General features: G+C 52.5%; 2 protein-coding genes across 3 annotated transcripts; one reads left to right on the top strand and one right to left on the bottom strand.

Moving 5' to 3' along the window:
* Positions 1-8961: 8961 nt before the first annotated feature.
* ABHD15 (abhydrolase domain containing 15) lies at positions 8962-14705 on the bottom strand. Its single transcript, XM_003812712.6, has 2 exons — positions 13767-14705; positions 8962-10754 (listed from the first exon to the last, which is right to left on the bottom strand). The coding sequence occupies exons 1-2, from the start codon at positions 14645-14647 to the stop codon at positions 10229-10231; spliced, it is 1407 nt and encodes a 468-aa protein (XP_003812760.3). The 5' UTR covers positions 14648-14705; the 3' UTR covers positions 8962-10228.
* Positions 14706-16096: 1391 nt separating this feature from the next.
* Positions 16097-20833, top strand: TP53I13 (tumor protein p53 inducible protein 13). Of its 2 annotated transcripts, none has more exons than XM_034942163.3 (7): positions 16097-16225; positions 16695-16763; positions 16994-17035; positions 19270-19398; positions 19536-19733; positions 19818-20373; positions 20488-20833. In XM_034942163.3, the coding sequence occupies exons 2-7, from the start codon at positions 16698-16700 to the stop codon at positions 20598-20600; spliced, it is 1104 nt and encodes a 367-aa protein (XP_034798054.3). In that variant the 5' UTR covers positions 16097-16225; positions 16695-16697; the 3' UTR covers positions 20601-20833. The 2 variants fall into 2 exon arrangements, with proteins under 2 accessions (XP_034798054.3, XP_003812761.3); XM_003812713.5 differs by lacking the exon at positions 16097-16225 and adding an exon at positions 16352-16507.
* Positions 20834-21066: the final 233 nt, after the last annotated feature.

The following is a 21066-nucleotide window of genomic DNA, read 5'->3' as shown; positions in this document are numbered from 1 at the left end:
GAGCCGAGATCATGTGACTGCACTCCAGCCTGGGTGACAGCGAGACTCCGTCTCAAAAAAAAAAAAAAAAAAATGTATATATATATATATATATATATATAAACCCTCTAGTCTAATTGGCTCACCTTCTGTCTGCCCAGAGTGAAGTGGCCTATTGTGTTCTGGGTGTGAGATTATTCTAGTTGAAATTCTGACTGCTTGATGCAAGTTCTTACGTTTTATTTCTACCTTGTGGTCTGCATAACTACAACGCCGATACACGGAGCCATAAATGTAAGCAGTTCTCTTGGGTCTTGTACAAAGCCTCAAAAGGTGGTCTTATCTGGGCTTATCTCCCTAGATTTGAAAAATCAAATTTTAGCCCTATGTGGGGGCAGTAAACCATGGAATCAAGTCCTGTTTAAAACACTGTGACTTTTTTTTTTGTCAGAAGACTGATTCAGAGGGAGAAATGCTCAGGGGCTGGGATTTATGTTTTTTAATTTAAAAAGAAAATAGGGCCGGGCGTGATGGCTCAACCTGTAATCCCAGCACTTCGGGAGGCTGAGGCAGGCAGATCACCTGAGGTCAGGAGTTTTGAGACTAGCCTGACCAACGTGGTGAAACCCCATCTCTACTAAAAATAAATGGTGAAACCCCGTCTCTACTAAAAATACAAAAAATTAGCCGGGCATGGTGGTGGGCGCCTGTAGTCCCAGCTACTCGGGAGGCTGAGGCAGGAGAATGGCGTGAACCCGGGAGGCAGAGATTGCAGCGAGCTGAGATCGTGCCACTGCACTCCAGCCTGGGCGACAGAGCTAGACTCCGTCTCAAAATTAAAAAATAAATAAATAAATAAAATAAAATAAATACAAAAATTAGCCAGGCGGTGGGTGCCTGTAATCCCAGCTACTAAGGAGGCTTAGGCAGGAGAATTACTTGAACCTGAGAGGTGAAGGTTGCAGTGAGCCAAGATCAGGCCACTACACTCTAGCCTGGGTGACAGAGTGAGACTCCATCTCAAAAAAAAAAAAAAAAGAAAAGAAAATAGCTTTTGGGTTTTTTGTTTGTTTTTTTGTTTTTGAGGCAGCCTCTGTTACCCAGGCTGGAGTGCAGTGATGTGATCTTGGCTCACAACAACCTCCGCCTCCCAGGTTCAAGTGATTCTCGTGGCTCAGCCTCTGAAGTAGCTGGGATTACAGGTGTGTGCCACCAAGCCCAGCTAATTTTTGTATTTTTAGTAAAGATGGGGTTTCTCCATCCTGGCCAAGCTGGTTGCGAACTCCTGACCTCAGATGAACCATCTGCCTCGCCCTCCCAAAGTACTGGGATTACAGGCGTGAGCCACCACACCCAGCCAAGAAAATGGTTTTAAGTACCATTTTTAAAAGTATAATTTAGGTTGGGCCGGGCGCGGTGGCTCACGCCTGTAATCCCAGCTACCCCGGAGGCTGAGGCAGGAGAATGGCGTGAACCCGGGAGGCGGAGCTTGCAGTGAGCCGAGATCGACCCACTGCACTCCAGCCTAGCTTACAGAGCGGGACTCCGTCTCAAAAAAAAAAAAAAAAAAAAAAAAGGATAAAGTATAATTTAGGTTACCTACCATATTGAAAAGAAGACTTAAAGTGGCAGTTTTTTAACTCCTAGAATGTCGACATTTGAACTATTTTGAGATTAACATTTCTATAGTGTTTAATTTGCTTGCCTCAAACAGCTGTGTGGCAGCCAGGTGCAGTGGCTCATGCCTGTAGTCCTACCACTTTGAGAGGCTGAGGTGGAAGGATTGCTTGAGACCAGGAGTTTGAGACCAGCCTGGGCAACATAGTGAGACCCTATCTACAAAAAAATAATAAAAATATTAGATGAGCATGGTGACACATGCCTGTAGTCCCAGCTACTTGGGAGGCTGAGGTGGGAGGATCGCTTGAGCCTGGAAGGTTAAGGCTGCAGTAAGCCATGATCATACCACTACATTCCAGCCTAGGTGACAGAGCTAGACTTTGCCTTGCAGAGCCAGGATTAGATCCCAGACCTCATCTCCAGTATTTTCAATATACCCACCTGAATTTGGACTAACTCAATGGGATTAAAAAACAAGATTTCTAGGGCATAGAGGCTCATGCCTATAGATCCCCCCCTACTCAGGAGGTTGAGGTGGGATGATTGCTTGAGCCCAGGAGTTTGGTGTCCAGCCTGGGCAACATAAGGAGACTCCGTCTCTAAAAAAAGATTCTTTGTTTTCTCCTCACAATTGGGTTCTTCAAATTACAGTGGGATGAAAGATTCGAGTTATGCTTAGAATTTAAAATCTATCCTACCTGACTATAAAAGAAATTTGAACATAAAATTAGTCATGGGAGGTCGGGCACGGTGCCTCACACCTATAATCCTAGCACTTTGGGAGGCCAAGGCAGGCAGATCACTTGTGGTCAGGAGTTTGAGACCAGCCTGGCCAACATAGAGAAACCCTATCTCTACAAAAATACACAAATTAGCTGGGTGTGGTTGCGCATGCCCGTAGTCCCAGCTACTTGGGAGGCTGAGGCAGGAGAGTTGCTTGAACCCAGGAGGCGGAGGTTGCAGTGAGCTGAGATCATGCCACTGCACTCCAGCCTGGGCAACAAAGTGAGACTCTGTCTCAAAAAAAAAAAAAAAATTAATCATGATTGTCAGCTAGCTTCACAGCCCCTATGCCATCACCTACATCACATTTCGCCAGCTGCAGAATCAGGGTCTTCCTGTATGTGTCCTGGGCAATTAATGACTTTACCTTTTGCTACCCTATTTTCAGGTACTTGTTCTTAACGGATACAGGGAGAGAAGGCTGCTGAGGGTGTTAGCTCTGTGCAGGCTGTGCAGTGAAATTTAAAGGGTGCCATTTGTAGATAACGTGCATGGCTCCCCCCATGCAGTTGTGCACCCTGGCAGCTCTGAAGAGAGATTCCCTGAAACCCCCACCCTTTTGTTAAAATCCTTTACATTTTGGAGTCCAAAATGGACATTGTTTAGTATCATCTCAGACAGTGATTAGGAAAAGGCAAATAATGTATGGCATAAAGAGCACTAATTTGGGTCTGGTCTTAGCCCCACCACTAACCATGAGATCTTAAAAGTCACATCGTCTCTGACCTTCATCTATAAGAAATAGAAATGCAGATGGTTTTTGACAAAAATTGATGTGAAACCAATTAGATACTATGTGAAACATAGTATCAGTGTGTGTGTACATATATGGGGGTGGGGATGGGGAGAGTTTGTCCTCAACTGGGCAACCCAAACCCAACTTGTGAGGCTCAAAGGTGCTGCTCTTCCAGGCCCTTCCCAACTTTGCAGTGCAATTAATAACTGGAGCTTCTTAGCCTTATAAGATGTTGATCAGAGAATAAAGACTGTGATTTGAAAGCAGATGCCCCTTCATCATGGAGGTCTTTGAGCTCTGGTTGAGGAATTAAATAGAGTCTTGGAGAATGGGATCTGTTTGCTATTAAGTATCTCATTATATCCTAACAGACCTTATAAATTAAGGCCTATACACATTCCTAGTCTTTTCATATGGAACAACTCATAAAATAACTTTCTCAGGGTCACTTAAGTCATAGATGAAGTAGAAACTGGAACCCACATCTCCGAACTATTACTTCAGTATCCTATCAACACACAAACACTGTTTGCCCACTGAATAATACATTTGTTGTAGGCACCATCAATGATCAGGGAATTGTGCGCCTGCTGGGAAATTATTAGCCCAGAACAGGAGACCTGGTTATTGATTAAACAGAGCTGCCGCTGGTTAGTGTTAGGCCACACGAGGCTAGATCTACAAAAGTGAGGCAACATCCAGTGGCTAGAGAATGTGCACTGAGGCTCTGCTAAACGCCACAGTAGGCAAGCATGGCTTAGTACACAGAGGACTTCAGAAGACAAACAGCACATATTTGTTTCTGGAGATTTAAAAAATAATAACATTCCAGTGTTACTGGGAGACTGATTTACTATTCAGAGGCAAATAAGTTGGAGAGAAATTTTTTGTTCAACCATACTAAATACTAAGGCAAGGTATTGCATTATTACAAGGTAAGACTAGAGGGACTAGAGACTTACTTTTGATGCATGAGTGTCTTATTGTTTCAATGAAGTATCATTTTACCTTCAAAACTTTAGCTCCGGCCGGGTGCGATGGCTCACTCCTATAATCCCAGCACTTTGGGAGGCCGAGGTGGGCGGATCATGAGGTCAGGAGATCGAGACCACAGTGAAACCCCGTCTCTACTGAAAATACAAAAAATTAGCCGGGCGTGGTGGCGGGCGCCTGTAGTCCCAGCTACTGGGGAGGCTGAGGCAGGAGAATGGCGTGAACTTGGGAGGCGGAGCTTGCAGTGAGCCAAGATGGTGCCACTGCACTCCAGCCTGGGCGACAGAGCGAGATTCCGTCTCAAACAAAAAAACAAAAAAACCTTTAGCTCCTCTGAGCAATTGCGACTAGAGCATAATCATTGGCTATCTTAAAAATATACTCTGATGCCAGGTGTGGTAGCTCACATCTATAATCTCAGACTTTTGGGAGGCCAAGGTGAGAAGATCCCTTGAACCCAGGAGTTCGAGACCAGCCTGAGTAACATAGTAACAAACCCTATCTATACAAAAAATACAAAAATTAGCTAGGCATGGTGCTGCACACCTGTAGTCCCAGCTACTTAGGAGTCTGAGGTAGGAGGATCACCTGAGCTCGGGAGGTCGAGGCTGTGGTAAGCCATGATCACACCACTGGGCAATCCAGCCTGGGTGACACAGCAAGACCCTTTCTCTAAACAAAACAAAACACTCTGGGCTGGGAATGGTGGTGGCTCATGCCTGTAGTACCATCACTTTATGAGGCTGAGGCGGGAGGATTGCTTGAGCTCAGGAGGTTGAGGATGCAGTGAGCCAAGATTGCACCACTGCACTCTAGCCAAGGTGACAGAGCAAGACCTTATCTCAAACAAACAAACAAAAACCACAGACACACACACTCACTCTGGTCACTTTGGCAGGTTTATTTTCATTAAAATTTATGTTATCTCTCAACTCCCAGGATCCTAGTCAGGTCTGTGGTTTTCTGATCCTTGAGCCCAGAAACCCACCTTAAGTTGTTACAAACACTAAGATCATTAGCATTATTTATTTTAATTCACAGACCTTAGATGAGAAGAAACTGGATATCTGATCTAGTTCATCCTCATTTCTTGCCACATGTTCTCTCCATGATATGTGCCAAGGGGCAGTCTAGCTTGAATATCCCACTGATGATGTGCGACTTACTGTTTCCTGAGGCATTCATTTAATCTCTGAGTACTTGGACACTCCCTATGTATAACTTCTCAAGCCTTCCTGAATGCACTCTTATCTCTGCAAATTGTGATAATGAGTCAAAGCAATTTCTGGTGTCATCCTTTCTGGCTTGACTGAAGAATCACAAATACTCCTTTTATTGGCATTGTTACCAAGTTCTACCAGAGTGGCCAAGTGTATCTGCTTGTTTAAGCAGGGAGAGGAATTCATGCTAAAATTCATCTCTAAAGGAAGATACCTTGGCATTCATTACTAAAGGTGACTGATTGAGAAAGGACCTTGTGGTTTGGGATGGAAGATGAGTACAGAGGAGTTTCTGACTCTAGGTGGTTCTGAGGTTATGTATAAAGCCAAGGTGACACTTCCTTGTTTTGAGACCTTTTCTCTTTCCTTTTTTTGAGACAGGGTCTTGCTCTGCTGCCCAGGCTAGAGTGCAGTGGCATGTTTACAGCTCACTGCAGACTTGACTTCCTAGGCTCAAGTGATTCTCCCACCTCAGTCTCTCTAGTAGCTGGGCCTACAGGCATGCACCACCATACACAGCTGATTTTTGTATTTTTTGTAGAGACAGGTTTTCACCACGTTGCCCAGGCTGGTCTCAAACTCCTGGACTCAAGCGATCCACCCACCTCAGTCTCCCAAAGTGCTAGGATTACAGGTGTGAGCCACCATGCCTGGCCAAGGCCTCCTTCCTTCCTTCCCTCCCTCTTTCCTTCCATCCTTCCTTCCTTCCTTTTTCTTTCTTTCTTTCTTCTTCTTTCTTCTTTTTTTCCTTTCTTCTTTCTTTCTTCTTTCTTTTTCTTTCTCTTTATTTCCTTTCTTTTTTTCTTTTTTTTGAGACGGAGTTTTGCTCTTCTTGCCCAGGCTGGAGTACGATGGCGCAATCTTGGCTCACCGAAACCTCCACCTCCCGAGTTCAAGTGATTCTCCTGCCTCAGCCTCCCAAGTAGCTGGGATTAGAGGCATGCACCACCACACCTGGCTAATTTTGTGTTTTTAGTAGAGACGGGGTTTCTCCATGTTGGTCAGGCTGGTCTCGAACTCCCAACCTCAGGTGATCCACCCGGCTCGGCCTCCCAAAGTGTTGGAATTACAGGGGTGAGCCACTGCGCCCGGCCAAGACCTATTTTCTATCAGTATCCAAGTCTTAGGATATCGTCACTCAAAACAGAGATGATGTCTTCTCAGAGAATTTAGTGCTGTATTTTTCATACTGTCATCTCCAGCCAAGCCACCCTGGAAATCTATGTATAAATACATAAAATACTAAATTATGAGAATTAAGTTATAGCTTAGCACAATCTTGATATCAGAGATCAGAACTTAGAACTCACAGAAAATTTCAGAAGCAGTTGTCTGCTTTCTGCATTCTGATCCATGGCTAGAGACAGAGGACTCAATTGCCACTTCTGAATTAATGCCTCCTTTTAGTCATTGGCTTTTTGTTTTTGCTTTATTGTTTTCATTATGATTTTGAGACAGGGTCTTGCTCTGTTGCCCAGGATGGAGTGCAGTGGCGCAGTCTCAGTCCACTGCAGCCTCTGCTTCCCAGGCTCATGCGATTCTCTCACCTCAATCTCCCAAGTAGCTGGGACTACAGGCGTGTGCCACCACACTCAGATGGAATTTCACCATGTTGGCTAGGCTGGTCCTGAACTCCTGGACTGGAATGATCTGCCTGCCTCGGCCTCCCAAAGTGCTGGGATTACTGCACTTTGCAGTGAGTCACTGCACCTGGCTCGTTTCCTTATTTGTATTTATTTTTTTATCTTACCATTTGAAGGTGTTGGTAAATAACGGACACCAAAAAGGAGGCAAGCAAGTAATGAGGCCTGAAGATTACTGAAGACCCACCACCTGGAAAGTCCAACTCAGTGGTTCTTAGGTGTTCGGGAGGGGCTCACTGAAGTCTCGACCTCCAGGGCTGAAGCAGTGCTACCACCTCAGTCTCCCGAGTGGCTGGGACTACAGGGTGCACCACCATGCCTAGCTAATTTAATTTTTTGTAGAGATGGGGTTTTGCTATGTTGGCCAGACTAGTCTTGATCTCTTGGCCTCAAGTGATCCTCCCACCTCAGTCTCTCAAAGTGCTGGTATTGCAGGTGAGAGCCACTGTGCCCCGCCTATTGGTTGGTTTTGTTGTTTGTTTCTTGCTTCCTCAAACTCATAACTTGCCATTTTGTTCAAGGGCCACCCATTCACAGAAGAGTGTGCCTGGGGCTCCTCCAGCTGGCTTCACACAATTAGCTATTTACCAAAGCAGAATTCACCTGTGTGATTCTTGAATCATTAGGCTAAAGGACAGGGCCATCCAAATCTTTCCTGCTTGAACAGAAATTACACTTTCTTAGCACAAAACAGGCATTTCAGCCCTAGTCTTCAAGTAGTAATGGGAAAATCAGAGAATGTTCTTGGGATATGCAGTGGGTGCATCTGACACAAGGGCCACGGAAGAGAAATACTTTAGGGTTCGGGTCACTAGAGTTCAGGGTTCAAAGGAATTAATGGAACCTGAACTGGGGCTGATTCTGCCATTCTTCTGACTGTAACTACAAAGTTTATACATTTCTCTCCCTGGAAAACTTTCTTTCCTATCAAAAGGGAAAGGAAAACCAACCACTATTTCTCCAAAAGCTATTCTCTTGAAGAACCAGAGTCTTGCGTTATCTGGATAGTTTCTAGAGAAACTATGCAGATTTTCACCCTTAGGGACTCTTTAAGCCTTAGGGTTTAAAAACCACTAGGCTGCTTCCCATTTTGCAGGGCAACTGGGACTGCAGGACCCTAATTAACTGAAATCCTCACTGTCTCAGATGTGGAGGGCAGCTGGTGGTAGCGGATGGCCAGATGGCAGTAAATCTCCCTCACCAAGCCTTACACCAAGGCTGTTGTTCACCGGCAGTAGAGCAGCTTAATTTCAGTTCCTTTTTATTTATCCTGCTTAGAAATGGCAAAAGAACGTCAGATGAGGAATATGGAGGAGGAGAAACAAGAAGTGGGGAGAAGGGAGATAATTTTTCTTTTCTTTTTTTTTTGAAACACAGTCTTACTCTGTCGCCCAGGCTGGAGTGCAGTGGTGCGAACTTGGCTCACTGCAAGCTCCGCCTCCCGGGTTCACGCCATTCTCCTGCCTCAGCCTCCTGAGTAACTGGGATTACAGGCACCCGCTACCACGCCCGGCTGATTTTTTGTATTTTTAGTAGAGATGAAGTTTCACTGTGTTAGCCAGGATGGTCTCGATCTCCTGACCTCGTGATCCACCCACCTCGGCCTCCCAAAGTGCTGAGATTATAGGTGTGTGCCACCGCTCCCAGCCAGGAGGAGATAATTTTTCACAACAAGATAATGTCCCTTAGATTATCAAGTGCTGTCTACATTTCAGTGCAGATTCTTGGAGTTATTTCAAAGTTTCTTCTGATTTGATCTAGAAGAATAAGATCTAGAATCTGGGGCAAGATTATCCAAACCTGAAATCATGGCCTCAGGAATACCTTATACCAAGTCTTGGAATGTGGGTTTTCGTATAAGCAGCTCTCTTCTTTACAACAGCTTTGCTGTTTTTGAGGTCAGAACAGGAGCCCTCTTTCTCAATGACGATTAAAATAAAACTTCAGGGCAAAGTTTTTGAATCTTAGCAACACATGGAAACATATGTCCTGTTGCCAAAAAAATTTTAATTGCCTAATCCAAACCAGAATATTTAGATCAACCTGTATACTATATATTATCTCTGATATACTATATCTCTAGTCCTCAGCATTATTCTTCATAAAACCAAATACCCACTTATTCGCTGAGTGGCCAGATCTAAGAGGAAGCTTTTCTGCCTTTACAGGGATGGCCTTTTGAATAATTGAGCAGATGAAGCATTGGAATGTGAAATATTTGTAAATCAATGGTCAGCTCTAGTCAACCTCTTGGTGCTTTTGTTTCCTCTGGTCCCAGATGTGTCTCCTGGCTCTGGAAAGGGAGAGGCCAGTAGTAGGATCAGAAAAGGGAGCAACTAACCAGAAAACACCTAAGTTATGAGGTTTGTGCTTTTCCTGACTTAGAGAAAGTCCACATCTCAGGAGATAAACAGTTCTGGCTGCAGCTCTCTGGAGTAATCCCCTGAAATGGTGCCAGAGGGAGCATGCAGGGTAGCCAAGATTCTGACTCCTTGAACCATGGTCTAGCAAAGCCCTCAGATCCTGCATGAGAGCGCTTCCTATTTGTAAAATACCCTGGGGATCTCTCCAGTGAGGCTTGGGGGCCAGATCAGCCCCATTCCTAGCTGAGACTTGCAGAGCTCCTCTGAGAGATTGGACCTTCGCATTCCCTTGAGATGGACGTTCACATTCTCTACCTGCTCAGCCCTCAGCGAGCCAGCCCCACTGCCTCTGCCGCCCTTCTCACACACACAAGCCTGCTGCCGCAGTTGCCAGAGCATTCGGTCAAAGCAGGGCGCCACAACCACAGAGCAAATGAGGGAAGTGGGGCCGAGACACAAACATCCTGTCCTCATGACATCAAATGGCTCCAGCTTGAGAATCGGGGTCACTGCCCAGTGACATACACAAACGTCTCATCCCTCTAGCCACTGCCAGTAAGAGGGCATTTTCTCCTGAGTCCATGGATTGAAAAAGTGCTATCCTTTGGCTTGTGATGTCAGTGACAGGTGACAGTGACTAGAACGCGCCGCTGCTGACCGGATGAGTAGGGATGTGTTGAGCAGAGGCCAGGCAGGAGTTCTGCTGAGGATGAAGTGAGTGCAGGCTCGCAGGACGTTCCTTCTCTTTCAAGGCACCAATTTAAGAGAGAGGGACTGAATGAGGAGCACAGAGCTGGAGCTCCCTCTGTTCAGTCCGTCCCATCTTTCCAGGACTCCCCCTTGCCCAGCTGTTTTTCTCTGCAGGACTTGGGGGTTCTCGCGCCAGGTCTCTCACCTTGTGTATGATCGCTTCCAGTTAAAGATCTCCTCCAGGTTGGAAGAGGAAGAGACTTCCCGCCTCTGCAAGGCTCCCCCACGACGACGGCCCCCAAGGAAGGAAGCTCTGTGCCTGCTCAGCCCTTTAATCCTCTCCTCCGTTCGGAAGAACTCAGTCAAGGTCCGGAAGGACTCCAAGATGACCTCATGGCTCCAGGCTGGCAAGGGCTCCTGGCGCAGGAAGCCACAGTGGCCTCCGTGGCGACTGAGCAGGAGGAAGAAGTAGGGGTTGCTGTGGAAGAGTTCAGTTGTCAGAGTGTGGTCTGGGGGTCCACACACGGGGTCGTCAGCACTGCAGATACACAGCACAGGCACGGCCGCCTCATCCACATCCCGGAGGGGGTCGTTGCGGTCCCAGTAGGTATCCCAGCTGATGGGGAAGCTTTTCGTGTGGCAGAAGAGAGCCTCCTCAAACTCTCGAAGGGAACGGCTCCTGAACAGTCTGCTGGTGTCCACAGTGTCCTCCAGGGCTGTGGCATACCTGGCAGCGAGATGTTTAGTGGGGAAGGTGGGAAAGAGAGGGAAGAATGAGAACATCAGGTGACAGCAGATGAGACAGACAGACAGCCCGCAGGCCAGATCTGTCCACAGAGGCTTTCTTTGGCCATTTAGGGCTTCGAAAACATTTAATTTCATGGCCATCATTTAAAGCCAGATAAGGCTGGTTGCGGTGGCTCACGCCTGTAATCCAAACACTCTGGGAGGCCAACGAGGTGGGTGGATCACTTAAGTCCAGGAGTTTGAGAACAGCCTGGGCAACAGGGCGAAAACCCATCTCTAAAAAAAAAAAAAAAAAAAAAAAATTAGCTTGGCATGGTGGCTCAGTCCCAGCTATTCAGGAGGCTGAGGTGGGAGGACTGCTTGAGCCTGGGAGGTCAAGGCTGCAGTGAGCTATGATTGCACCATTGCATTCCAGCCTGGGTGACACAGAGAGACCATTTCAAAAAATAAAATAAAATAATATAAAATAATAAAATTGGCCAGGCGCGGTGGCTCATGCCTGTAATCCCAGAACTTTGGGAGGCTGAGGCAGGTGGATCACGAGGTCAAGAGATTGAGACCATCCTGGCCAACACGGTGAAACCCCATCTCTACTAAAAATACAAAAATCAGCTGGGCGTGGTGGCGCACACCTGTAGTCCCAGCTACTTGGGAGGCTGAGGCAAGAGAATCACTTGAACCCGGGAGGCAGAGGTTGCAGTGAGCCGAGATCGTGCCACTGCGTTCCAGCCTGGTGACAGAGCGAGACTCCATCTCAATAAATAAATAAATACATAAATAAAATAATAAAATTAGAAGATTTCACATAAAATGCAGGTGTCTGGCTTCTCTCGGGAAGTGGGAAGATCCAGCCACATGGGTGGGCATTTCTCAGCACAATGGGTTCCTCCCTCCTTCCTGTGTGATGGTGCCCACTAGGCCTGTCATTCACAGCATCACTGCACCTGTCTATGTGCCCTAGGGGCAGCATTTGACTTCACAGCTGCTGACAGTTCTCCTAACCTCAACTTCTGGCCCTCTGTGGAGAACTTGCTATGAACTGTAACCTCCTAAACTGCTCCTAGAAGAACTTGCTGCTCAGAGTATCCAAACCAGCAGGTGACACCTCTGCTAATAATTCACATTTGACTTTAGGTTGCATTCATTGTTTTTATTTTTGTTTTTTAAACTAACATCCTGTCCTGGTAATGTCACATGACTGTGATGTTGATCAGGTATACCTGGGGCAGATATTCCTAGAGAGTGTGCTGCCTGGCAGAGGAAGCAATTGAGTCTGTCATTAATTTACTGGGTGGATTCCTAAATGGGGGCCTCAGAGCAACTGCTTTGGGTAACAGGGAACATCTTTGCTGTTTCTAGCCCCCTGGAGAGGGCTTGGCATCCTGACAAGGAGGCCAGGATGAGCAGCTCCGTCATTTGAATAGCTCAATCCAGCCTCAGACAGTTGAAATTAGATGTTAATCTCTGACCAGGCATAGTGGCTCACACCTATAATCCCAGCACTTTGGGAGGCCAAGGCGGGTGGATTCCCTGAGTCTAGACATTCAAGACCAGCCTGGACAACATGGCACAATCCCATCTTTATGAAAAATACAAAAATTAACCGGGCATGGTGGCATGTGCCTGTAGTCTCAGCTACTCGGGAGGCTGAGGTGGGGGTCTGGCCCCCACATCCCAGGTCTTTCTGCTACACCACACTGTTGCCATAATGACTTCGACCTCATTCTGCCATCTCCTAAGAAAGCCAGAGTGCAGGCTGGGAATGTCACCTGAGCCCAGGAACTCAAGGCTGCAATGAGTGGTGATTCCACCACTGCACTCCAGCCTGGGCGACAGAGTAAGATCTTGCCTCAAAAAACAAACAAACAGCTGGGCACGGTGGCTCACACCTGTAATCCTAGCACTTTGAAAGCTGGGGCAGGCGGATCACTTGACATTAGGGGTTCCAGACCAGCCTGGCAAACATGGAGAAACCCCGCCTCTACCAAAAAAAATTTAAAAATTAGCTGGGTGTGGTGGTGCACGCCTGTAGTCCCCAGCCACTTGGGAGGCTAAGGCAGGAGAATAGCTTGCACCCAGGAGGTGGAGGTTACAGTGAGCCAAGATCATGTCACTACACTTCAGCCTGGGTGACAAAGTGAGACTGTCTTAAAAAAAAAGAATTAAAAAAATAATGATTTTAATAAATGCCTACATATATGCGTGTGTGTATATATATATATATATATATATATATATATAAATTTTTTTTTGAGACAGGGTGTTGCTCTGTCACCCAGGCTAGAGTGCAGTGGCCTGACCAAGGCTCTCTGCAGCCTCGAACTTCTGGGCTTCGGTGATCCTCCCATCTCAACCTCCTGAGTAGCTGGGACCACAGATGCATGCCACCACACCCGGCTAATTAAAAAAAGAAATTTTTGTAGAGACAGGTTTTCCTATGTTGCCCAAGTTAATCTCAAACTCTTGGGCTGAAGTGATCCTCCTGCCTTGGCCTCCCAAAGTGCTGGGATTACAGGCGGGAGCCACTGCACCTGGCCTCAAATGCCACCATATTTCTGATTCCTGTCACCTCCAGGCTCAGAGACTGTGAGTAAACATTCTGGGCAGATAATCGTTTGCAATTGCTTCCAGAGTGCTCTTTGCTGAGTTGTCAAGCTGTGGGCTAAGTGGTAAATGTCAGGTATCTCTGCTGTCGTGGGCCAGGTGCTCAGATTGCTAGGATACAGCAGGGGGTGCTGAGATGAGGCAAGGGGCCGGGGCAGGAGTACCTGCTCTAGCACAGTGATACTAGCTGAGTCCATCGATGACCTTTAAACCCGCTTCCCCGGTTCTGTCTAGATTACAGGGTTTGGAAGGCTTTGGAAGATGTGTTCAGAGAACTTTGCCCAAACTGGCCCACGCCTGTTCCAATGCTATGCATAGCTGTTTCTGATTCTTAGCCAGCTCAGGCCCTCTATTGTTTCCATGCTGGTCTGCGGCCTCCGTTACCCACCTGCTGAGGGCGATCTTCTGGTGGAGCAGAAAGCCCCGCTCGTAGGGCCAGGGCAGGCCGGCCTCGAACCACTCTCGGCAGCGCAGCACGGGCGAGATGCAGGCGGCGCCTGTCACGTAGCTGGAGGAGCCGCACTCGCCCAGGTAGGACAGGAGCAGCGCCGAGCCCGAGCCTTCGCTCACCGCGAACAGCGGCGCCGCCGGGTGTCGGAAGCGGATGTATGTGACCGCCTCCTTGAGGTCGGACGGGTCCCCGAAAGGCTGCAGCCGGGGGCTGACCAGTGGGCAACCGTGGTGGCCGCGGCGATGGAAGATGACCGGGTAGTAGCCGCGCTCCAGGGCGAGCAAGCAAAGGCCGAGCACGTTGCGGGTGAGGCGACCCCACGCATTGGGGATCACCAGAAGCACCGCAGGAAGGCCCCCGGCGCTGGTGATACGGCGGCCCCGAACACAAGGTCCCACCACCCAGTCCAGGGCCACTAGCCCATCGTCCGCCAACTGCAGGTACTCCCGGGCCAGCTCAGGCCCAGACGCCACGGGCAGGACGAAGTGGCAGAGGGTCTGCAGGTGGGGCCCGGAGAACCAGGAGCGCGGGCCGGCCTCCAGCGCCTCTGAGCGCCGCAGGGCACGCAGCAGGCACTGGGCCAGGGCCGACGGCTTGCAGACAAGGCTGCACCCTCCCGGCAGTGGCTCGCGCCCGTCGCTGAACTGGTCCGCCGGGCCTCCGCCGTCCGCCTCCTCCCCGTCGTCTCGGTCTTGGGCCCCCGGCAGGGTCCTCCCTCCGACGGCGCGCCCCCAGGGTCCCCGGAGCCGCGGGCCGAGCAGGCCGAGAAGGGTGAGCACGGCCAAGATGAGCGCGAGGGCGGCGCCCCACGGCGGCATGGCGAAGCTGGAGAGCCCCGGCGGGCAGCGGGCGGCGGGGCCGTCTACTCGGCGAGCTCCGCGCTTTGCCCGCGGCTCCGCCCGCCGGCGGCGGCTGCCCAGGGCCCTCCCGCGCGGGCGCGCTCTGGATTGGCCGTGGCCGGGCAGAGGCAGCCAGTTTGGGCCCGGCTGCCCTCGCCCGCCCCCCACCCCGCCCCGGCCCTTTGTACGGCAATTGCAACAAGTGGGAGCAGAGGGTGAGAGGAGCCGGGGCCACCAGGGAGGGAGGGCGCGCCGGCAGCCGGAAGGGAGTGGGGAGGGCACGAGCCGGGGAGAGCGGTGTTGGCCATGGAGACGTGGGGAGACTGGAGGCCGAGGCTTGGGGACCCGACTGTCATCAGTGTCTTCCGCCAGACCCTGGGCGCTGCGCCCTCAGAGGCCGATGAAAAGAAGCAGAAGGGAGAGGTGAGTAAGTCGCAGCTCCGGGCGCCGGCTCCCGGGGCCCCGTGGGGCGGCGGCAGCGCGCGCGCTCTGCCCTCGGGCGGCCCCGCTCTCCCCCGCCCGGCCCCGCAGCCCCGCAATAACTTGGCTGGGCGGGGTCCGGCACTGGGCTAGAGAGGTCGAGCGCGGCATCTTGAGCCGCTGGCGGGAGGCTGCTGCTTCCCCGCCTGCATCAGTGCGGGTCCCGCGGACTCCTCGCCCCCGTCCCCGCGAGCTCGGGGCTCCACATCAAGGAAATCCTCAGCCCGGGAGTGGCTTCCCCAGAAGCAGCAGCCCCAAGCCTCCGAGAGTCAGTCGGAGAAAAGGACACACTCAGGCGCCCTGCGACAGGGATGCCCGTCCGACCTACAAGGAACGCCTCGTAAACCGGGGTGCATGGGAGACCACGGAAATAACACGTTCTCGCTGTTTCCAAGCTTTGGGATAGGCATCTCGACCCTCGCTCTCTACCCACGTTTCCCCCCCAAATCCTGGAGAGGGAACCAGAACCAGCGCCCCGCTGCGGGGCGGGCCGGCCAGCGCACCTCCTGGGGGTGAGGCCTGTGGCGTCCCCATCTCGCGGCGACCAATCTCTTTCTAGACGCGCGCCTGCCACCGCTGGGCGACGGCGGAGGAGGGGAAGACAGCAGCCTCTCGGCTGGCTCCGGCCTCCCGGGGCTTCTGGGTTTGGAGAGTTTGGGGAGCGGAGACACCTCCCGAGGCTCCTCCGCGTTGGACCCTATTTGCGAGGGCGGGAGCGGGGTGGGCCGACGGCGAAGCTCCAGAGGTGGGACCCTCTCCCTTCAGCAGCTCCTCCTGACTTCATGATCCTGCCCCTCTTCTCGTTGCAGGTCACACCGACAAATCTGAAGCGGGTTTGCCAGGGGAGTGTACCCGTCTCCCCGGCCTGGGCCACCCGGTCCACAGGGATTCCATTTCCGGCCTTACACACCGCTCCACGATCCCATCCAGGCGCTGCAGCTGTGCAGCTGCTCTACAGACTGCAGGGACCTGCTGAGACGAATCCCCGGACGAGGAAAGGGGTCCCCCTGCCCTACTGAGCCTTGCGCGCTGACCCGGCTCCTACACTTAACTTTTCCGGCTTCGGGTTTAAGACGCGTGCGCGCACACTCCGCTGCTGTGGGCGGGCATTGGGGCGGGGCGATACCGGGGGCCCACTGTCTGGGGAGGGGCGCGCGCGAGCCCAGGGCCAACGGACGCGCGGGCGGCGTGGGCGGCGCGGGGGCGCCGGGGCTGGAGGGGCGGGACGGGCGCGCTCCCTCGCTGGCGGAGCGGCTGGGCGGCGGGCCGGGCCCGGGGCCGCTTGGAATGGCGCCTCCTCCGCCTTCGCCCCAACTGCTTCTCCTGGCAGCCCTGGCGAGGCTCCTGGGTCCCAGCGAGGTAAGGTGACCCGCTCCTGGGAAGGCCTCGGCCGGGGAGCTCAAAGCGCTTTGCCAAAAGTTCGTCCTGGAAGGAGTGGCGCGCCGAGGGGGACGCGGAGTTCTTCCGCTGGCGGGCTGGGCCTGGGGAGAGAGAGGGCAGGGCCTCGCCGTGTCCAGCGCCCCAGCTCTTCGCTTTGGACCCACAGGTGATGGCTGGACCGGCGGAGGAGGCGGGAGCCCATTGTCCCGAGAGCCTGTGGCCTCTGCCCCCGCAGGTAGGAGCCCTGGAGGGCCCAGGGAGAGAGGGATGTGAAAGGCTGGCCCAGTCCCGCTCCGTTCTCGCCGCACCCTCCACAGTCACTATCTGGGGACCTCTGCCGGTTCCTCAGTCCTCAGTAGCCAAATTCTCCATCCCAGCCTGGCGCTTGGGGCCTGCCGTCCCCTCCCCACCACACACACACGGAGTCCCCCAACTGCCCTAAGCTCTGTTTTTCCCCATGTATAGGTGTCACCAAGAGTGACCTACACACGAGTGAGCCCAGGGCAGGTGAGTACAAGCAGGGGCCCACCACCCTTGGTGTCCACGCCTGGAGACAGGCGCTCCTAGCAGGCTTCGCCGCCTGTTCTGCTGATCGGCCCCATTCCTTACCACTTCCCTCAGGCAGAGGCAGGGTTCTAGTTCTCCGCCCCACCTCCAAGCCCAGGACAGATCAGCCCCAGGACAGATGGCTCAAAGACAGTGAGCCATAGGCCTGTCATCTGCAATGCTGTGTCAGGATGCTGTTGGGTAGCTGGCTCTGCGGACAAGTGGCTGTGAGTGGAACTCTCTCTGAGAGTAGCTGGAAAAAACCCAGGCTCCAGCTCCCTGAGGAGACAGCGGGAAGTCTCCTGACTTTGTGGGCCCCAGCTTTCTGTAGGAGAGGGTATTAATTCTGTCTCTACCTGTGAGCAGCGAGGGAGGGTATGTGCCAGCACCGTGTACAGTACAGAGCTGCATCGTGCAAGGAGTGTGCCTCCAGTTGCCAGGCTCCACACTGCGGGCTCAGCTTCCGTGGCAGCGTCTCCATCTTCATCGCCAGCTCCTCTGATTTTTCCTTTGAAATACTTATTATTATTATTATTTGAAATAGAGTCTCACTCTGTTGCCCAGGCTGGAGTGCAGTGGCACTCACTGCAACCTCTGCCTCCAGGTTCAAGCAGTTCTCATGCCACAGCCTCCCGAGCAGCTGGGATTACAGGCGTGTGCCACCTAGCTTAGCTAATTTTGTATTTTTAGTAGAGACGAGGTTTCACCATGTTGTCCAGGCTGGTCTTGAGCTCCTGACCTCAAGTGATCTGCCTGCCTCAGCCTCCCAAGTGCTGGGATTACAGGCGTGAGCCACCATGCCTGGCCTGAAATACCTAACTTAAATTGGCCAGGCATGGTGGCTCACGCCTGTAATCCCAGTACTTTAGGAGGCTGAGGCGGGTGGAACACCTGAGGTCACGAGTTCAAGACCAGCTTGGCCAACATGGTGAAACCCTGTCTCTACTAAAAATACAAAAATTAGCTGGGCGTGGTGGCACACCCCTGTAATCCCAGCTACTTGGGAGGCTGAGGCAGGAGAATTGCTTGAGTCCAGGAGGCAGAGGTTGCAGTGAGCCGAGACCATGCCACTGCACTCCAGCCTGGCCGACAGAGCGAGACTGTCTCAAAAAAAAAAAAAAAAAAAATTCTCTGTAATAGCTCCAGGCCAAGAGTTGTTGCCTCACGCCATCTACCAGATTCCTTTCCTCAAACAGCCCTTTCATGAAGTCATTCCTCTGTTCACAAACTGTCAATGGCTCCTTATTTCCCACCTTATCGTGGCCATATTCTCCGGCCTGGCTTTTCAGGCCTTACTTAAGTAAGCTTCGTCTGACCTCTCCACATCCTTGGTTCCTCTCCAGTTGTGCCAGGCTGTTTGCCACACAAATGAGTGCCAGCCTCGCCCTCACCACAGCCCCTTTGCTCCTGTTTATTCTCCTCCACACCTGGCCTATCCTGACTCGGAGAGTGCAGCTCCCTGCCCTCCTGCCATACTCCCCCAGCCATCTTCCCAGCCCCAGCAGGCATCAGCACCCCCTGAGACACTGCCCGATGGCATCAGCCTTTATTCCTCCCCTCCTCCTCTGAATCTATCTCTGATAATTTAACAACTAATCACTAAGTTTTATTAGTTTGCTGTTTTATTTGCATTAGTTGTTTCCCTGAGTTTCTTACACACTCCTTGCAAGCAGAGTCCAGTTCTTTGGCATCTCCCACAGCATCTAGCACAGCACTGAGCACCAAGTCAACTCAATCAAAGAATAATGAATGATTGATGGAGTATTTCCATCCTGAGATTGTGCACCTGCTGCCTGCCTGCCCTGTATTTGGATGCTCTTGGGAGATTGTATAGATTGGATCGATGGTCTTCATTTGGGGGTTGCTTATGGCTTGGATTGTGGACCTGTAGAGCCATCGTTACACCTGCAGGGAAATATGGCTACAGTGTGGTCTGAGTCTGGCAGGATTATCCAGGCATGCTGTGAGCTTTGAAGGGTGGCACTTGATGGAGAGGAAGGGTGAAAGGAACACTCAGAGGCAAGAGTGGGTACATGCCAATACCCAGGGCCCTTTGTCCTTTCCTGGGCCCTGAAGGTAGAATAGCCATCCAGCTATCCTGGGAGTACCTTTAAACTGGTCCCCTGGATGGGAGAACTTGAGATTCTCTGGGAGGGCTCTGGGCCTGCTTTGATGTCTCTGTGCCTTTCCTCCAGGCTGAGGATGTCACCTTCCTCTACCACCCCTGTGCCCATCCCTGGCTGAAGCTCCAGCTTGCCCTCCTGGCCTATGCTTGTATGGCTAACCCTTCCCTCACCCCTGACTTCAGCCTCACGCAGGATCGGGTATGTAGCTGATGAAAGGCACTTGCCTGGCCCTGGCAGAAGGCTATGGCCCCGTGTGCAGGGAATGGAAAATTCAAGGGTTTCCTCTTGCTTGTCCCCACCTTCCTCGTAGCTCTAACAGTTACCTCCTCTCGTAGCCCCTGGTGCTGACTGCATGGGGGCTGGCGCTGGAGATGGCCTGGGTAGAGCCAGCCTGGGCTGCCCACTGGCTGATGAGGCGGAGGAGGAAGCAGAGGAAGAAGAAGGCATGGATCTACTGTGAAAGCCTTTCAGGGCCTGCTCCCTCCGAGCCAACCCCCGGTAGAGGGAGGCTGTGCCGAAGAGGGTGTGTGCAGGTGAGAGACGCTGGGCCCAGGCTTGTTGGCCCTCGGGTTCTCTGAGAGGGGCAGCAGGGTGATTGCTCTCTCCCCTCTCCTTAGGCCCTGGCTCTGGCCTTCGCTCTGCGGAGCTGGCGGCCCCCTGGCACAGAGGTGACATCTCAAGGGCCCAGGCAGCCCTCTCCCAGTGGTGCCAAGAGGCGGAGGCTGCGGGCTGCCCTTGGTCCCCAGCCCACTCGCTCAGCCCTGAGGTTTCCCTCTGCTTCCCCAGGGAGCTTGAAGGCCAAGCAGCCCATGGTGGGAATCCCTGGTAGGGAGAGTAATGCCCCATCTGTGCCCACTGTCTCCCTGCTGCCGGGGGCGCCTGGAGGCAATGCCAGCTCCAGGACAGAGGCTCAGGTGCCCAACGGGCAAGGCAGCCCAGGGGGCTGTGTCTGTTCAAGTCAGGCTTCCCCGGCCCCTCGCGCAGCAGCGCCTCCACGGGCAGCCCGGGGCCCCACCCCACGCACTGAAGAGGCCGCCTGGGCTGCCATGGCCCTGACCTTCCTGCTGGTGCTGCTCACCCTGGCCACGCTCTGCACACGGCTGCACAGAAACTTCCGACGCGGGGAGAGCATCTACTGGGGGCCCACAGCGGACAGCCAGGACACAGTGGCTGGTGAGGAGTTCCCTCCCTACCCTACCCGAGGCCCCCGCCCCACCTCGCGTCGCCCGCCGCCCCCCATAGCTTCCCTGCCCTCCCGCCCTTGACTGCTCGGCGCCCGGCCCACAGCTGTGCTGAAGCGGAGGCTGCTGCAGCCCTCGCGCCGGGTCAAGCGCTCGCGCCGGAGACCCCTCCTCCCGCCCACGCCGGACAGCGGCCCGGAAGGCGAGAGCTCGGAGTGACGGCCTGGGACCTGCCACTGTGGCGTGCGGCTCCTCCCCGCGCCGCGAGGCCGCGACCTCTGCCACGTGGACCGCGCGCGGGGCGCCCCCTGGTGGCGATGGCGCGGCACTGGCCGAGCACTGCGGGGGCTTTCCTCCTTGTTGGTTGATGAGTGGGCGGCCAAGAGGAGAAAAGGAGCCGCTTCTGCCTCCCTTGCCAAAACTCCGTTTCTAATTAAATTATTTTTAGTAGACTCTGGAGTTGAGCTTGTGCATCTGCCGCACAGAGACTCCCACCCGGACCCTAGTCCTAGGCCATGGAGGTGGTGTTTGAGGCAGCCCGCCCCCGCTGGCCAACCTGTCCCTGGACATGGGGCTTTAGGAATGTGCTCGTGGGAGGGTGGCGTTATCATCATACATGTTAGCTTTGTTATTCGCAAACTAACTCTTCCACTAGACAGACGTTCCCAGCACAGGGGCTTCCCTA

Source organism: Pan paniscus, chromosome 19 (assembly GCF_029289425.2).
Source record: "Pan paniscus chromosome 19, NHGRI_mPanPan1-v2.0_pri, whole genome shotgun sequence".
In the NCBI taxonomy this organism is placed as follows: Eukaryota; Metazoa; Chordata; class Mammalia; order Primates; family Hominidae; genus Pan; species Pan paniscus.
The sequence above is the reverse complement of the archived record's forward strand: the minus strand, read 5'-3'. Positions and strand labels throughout refer to the sequence as shown.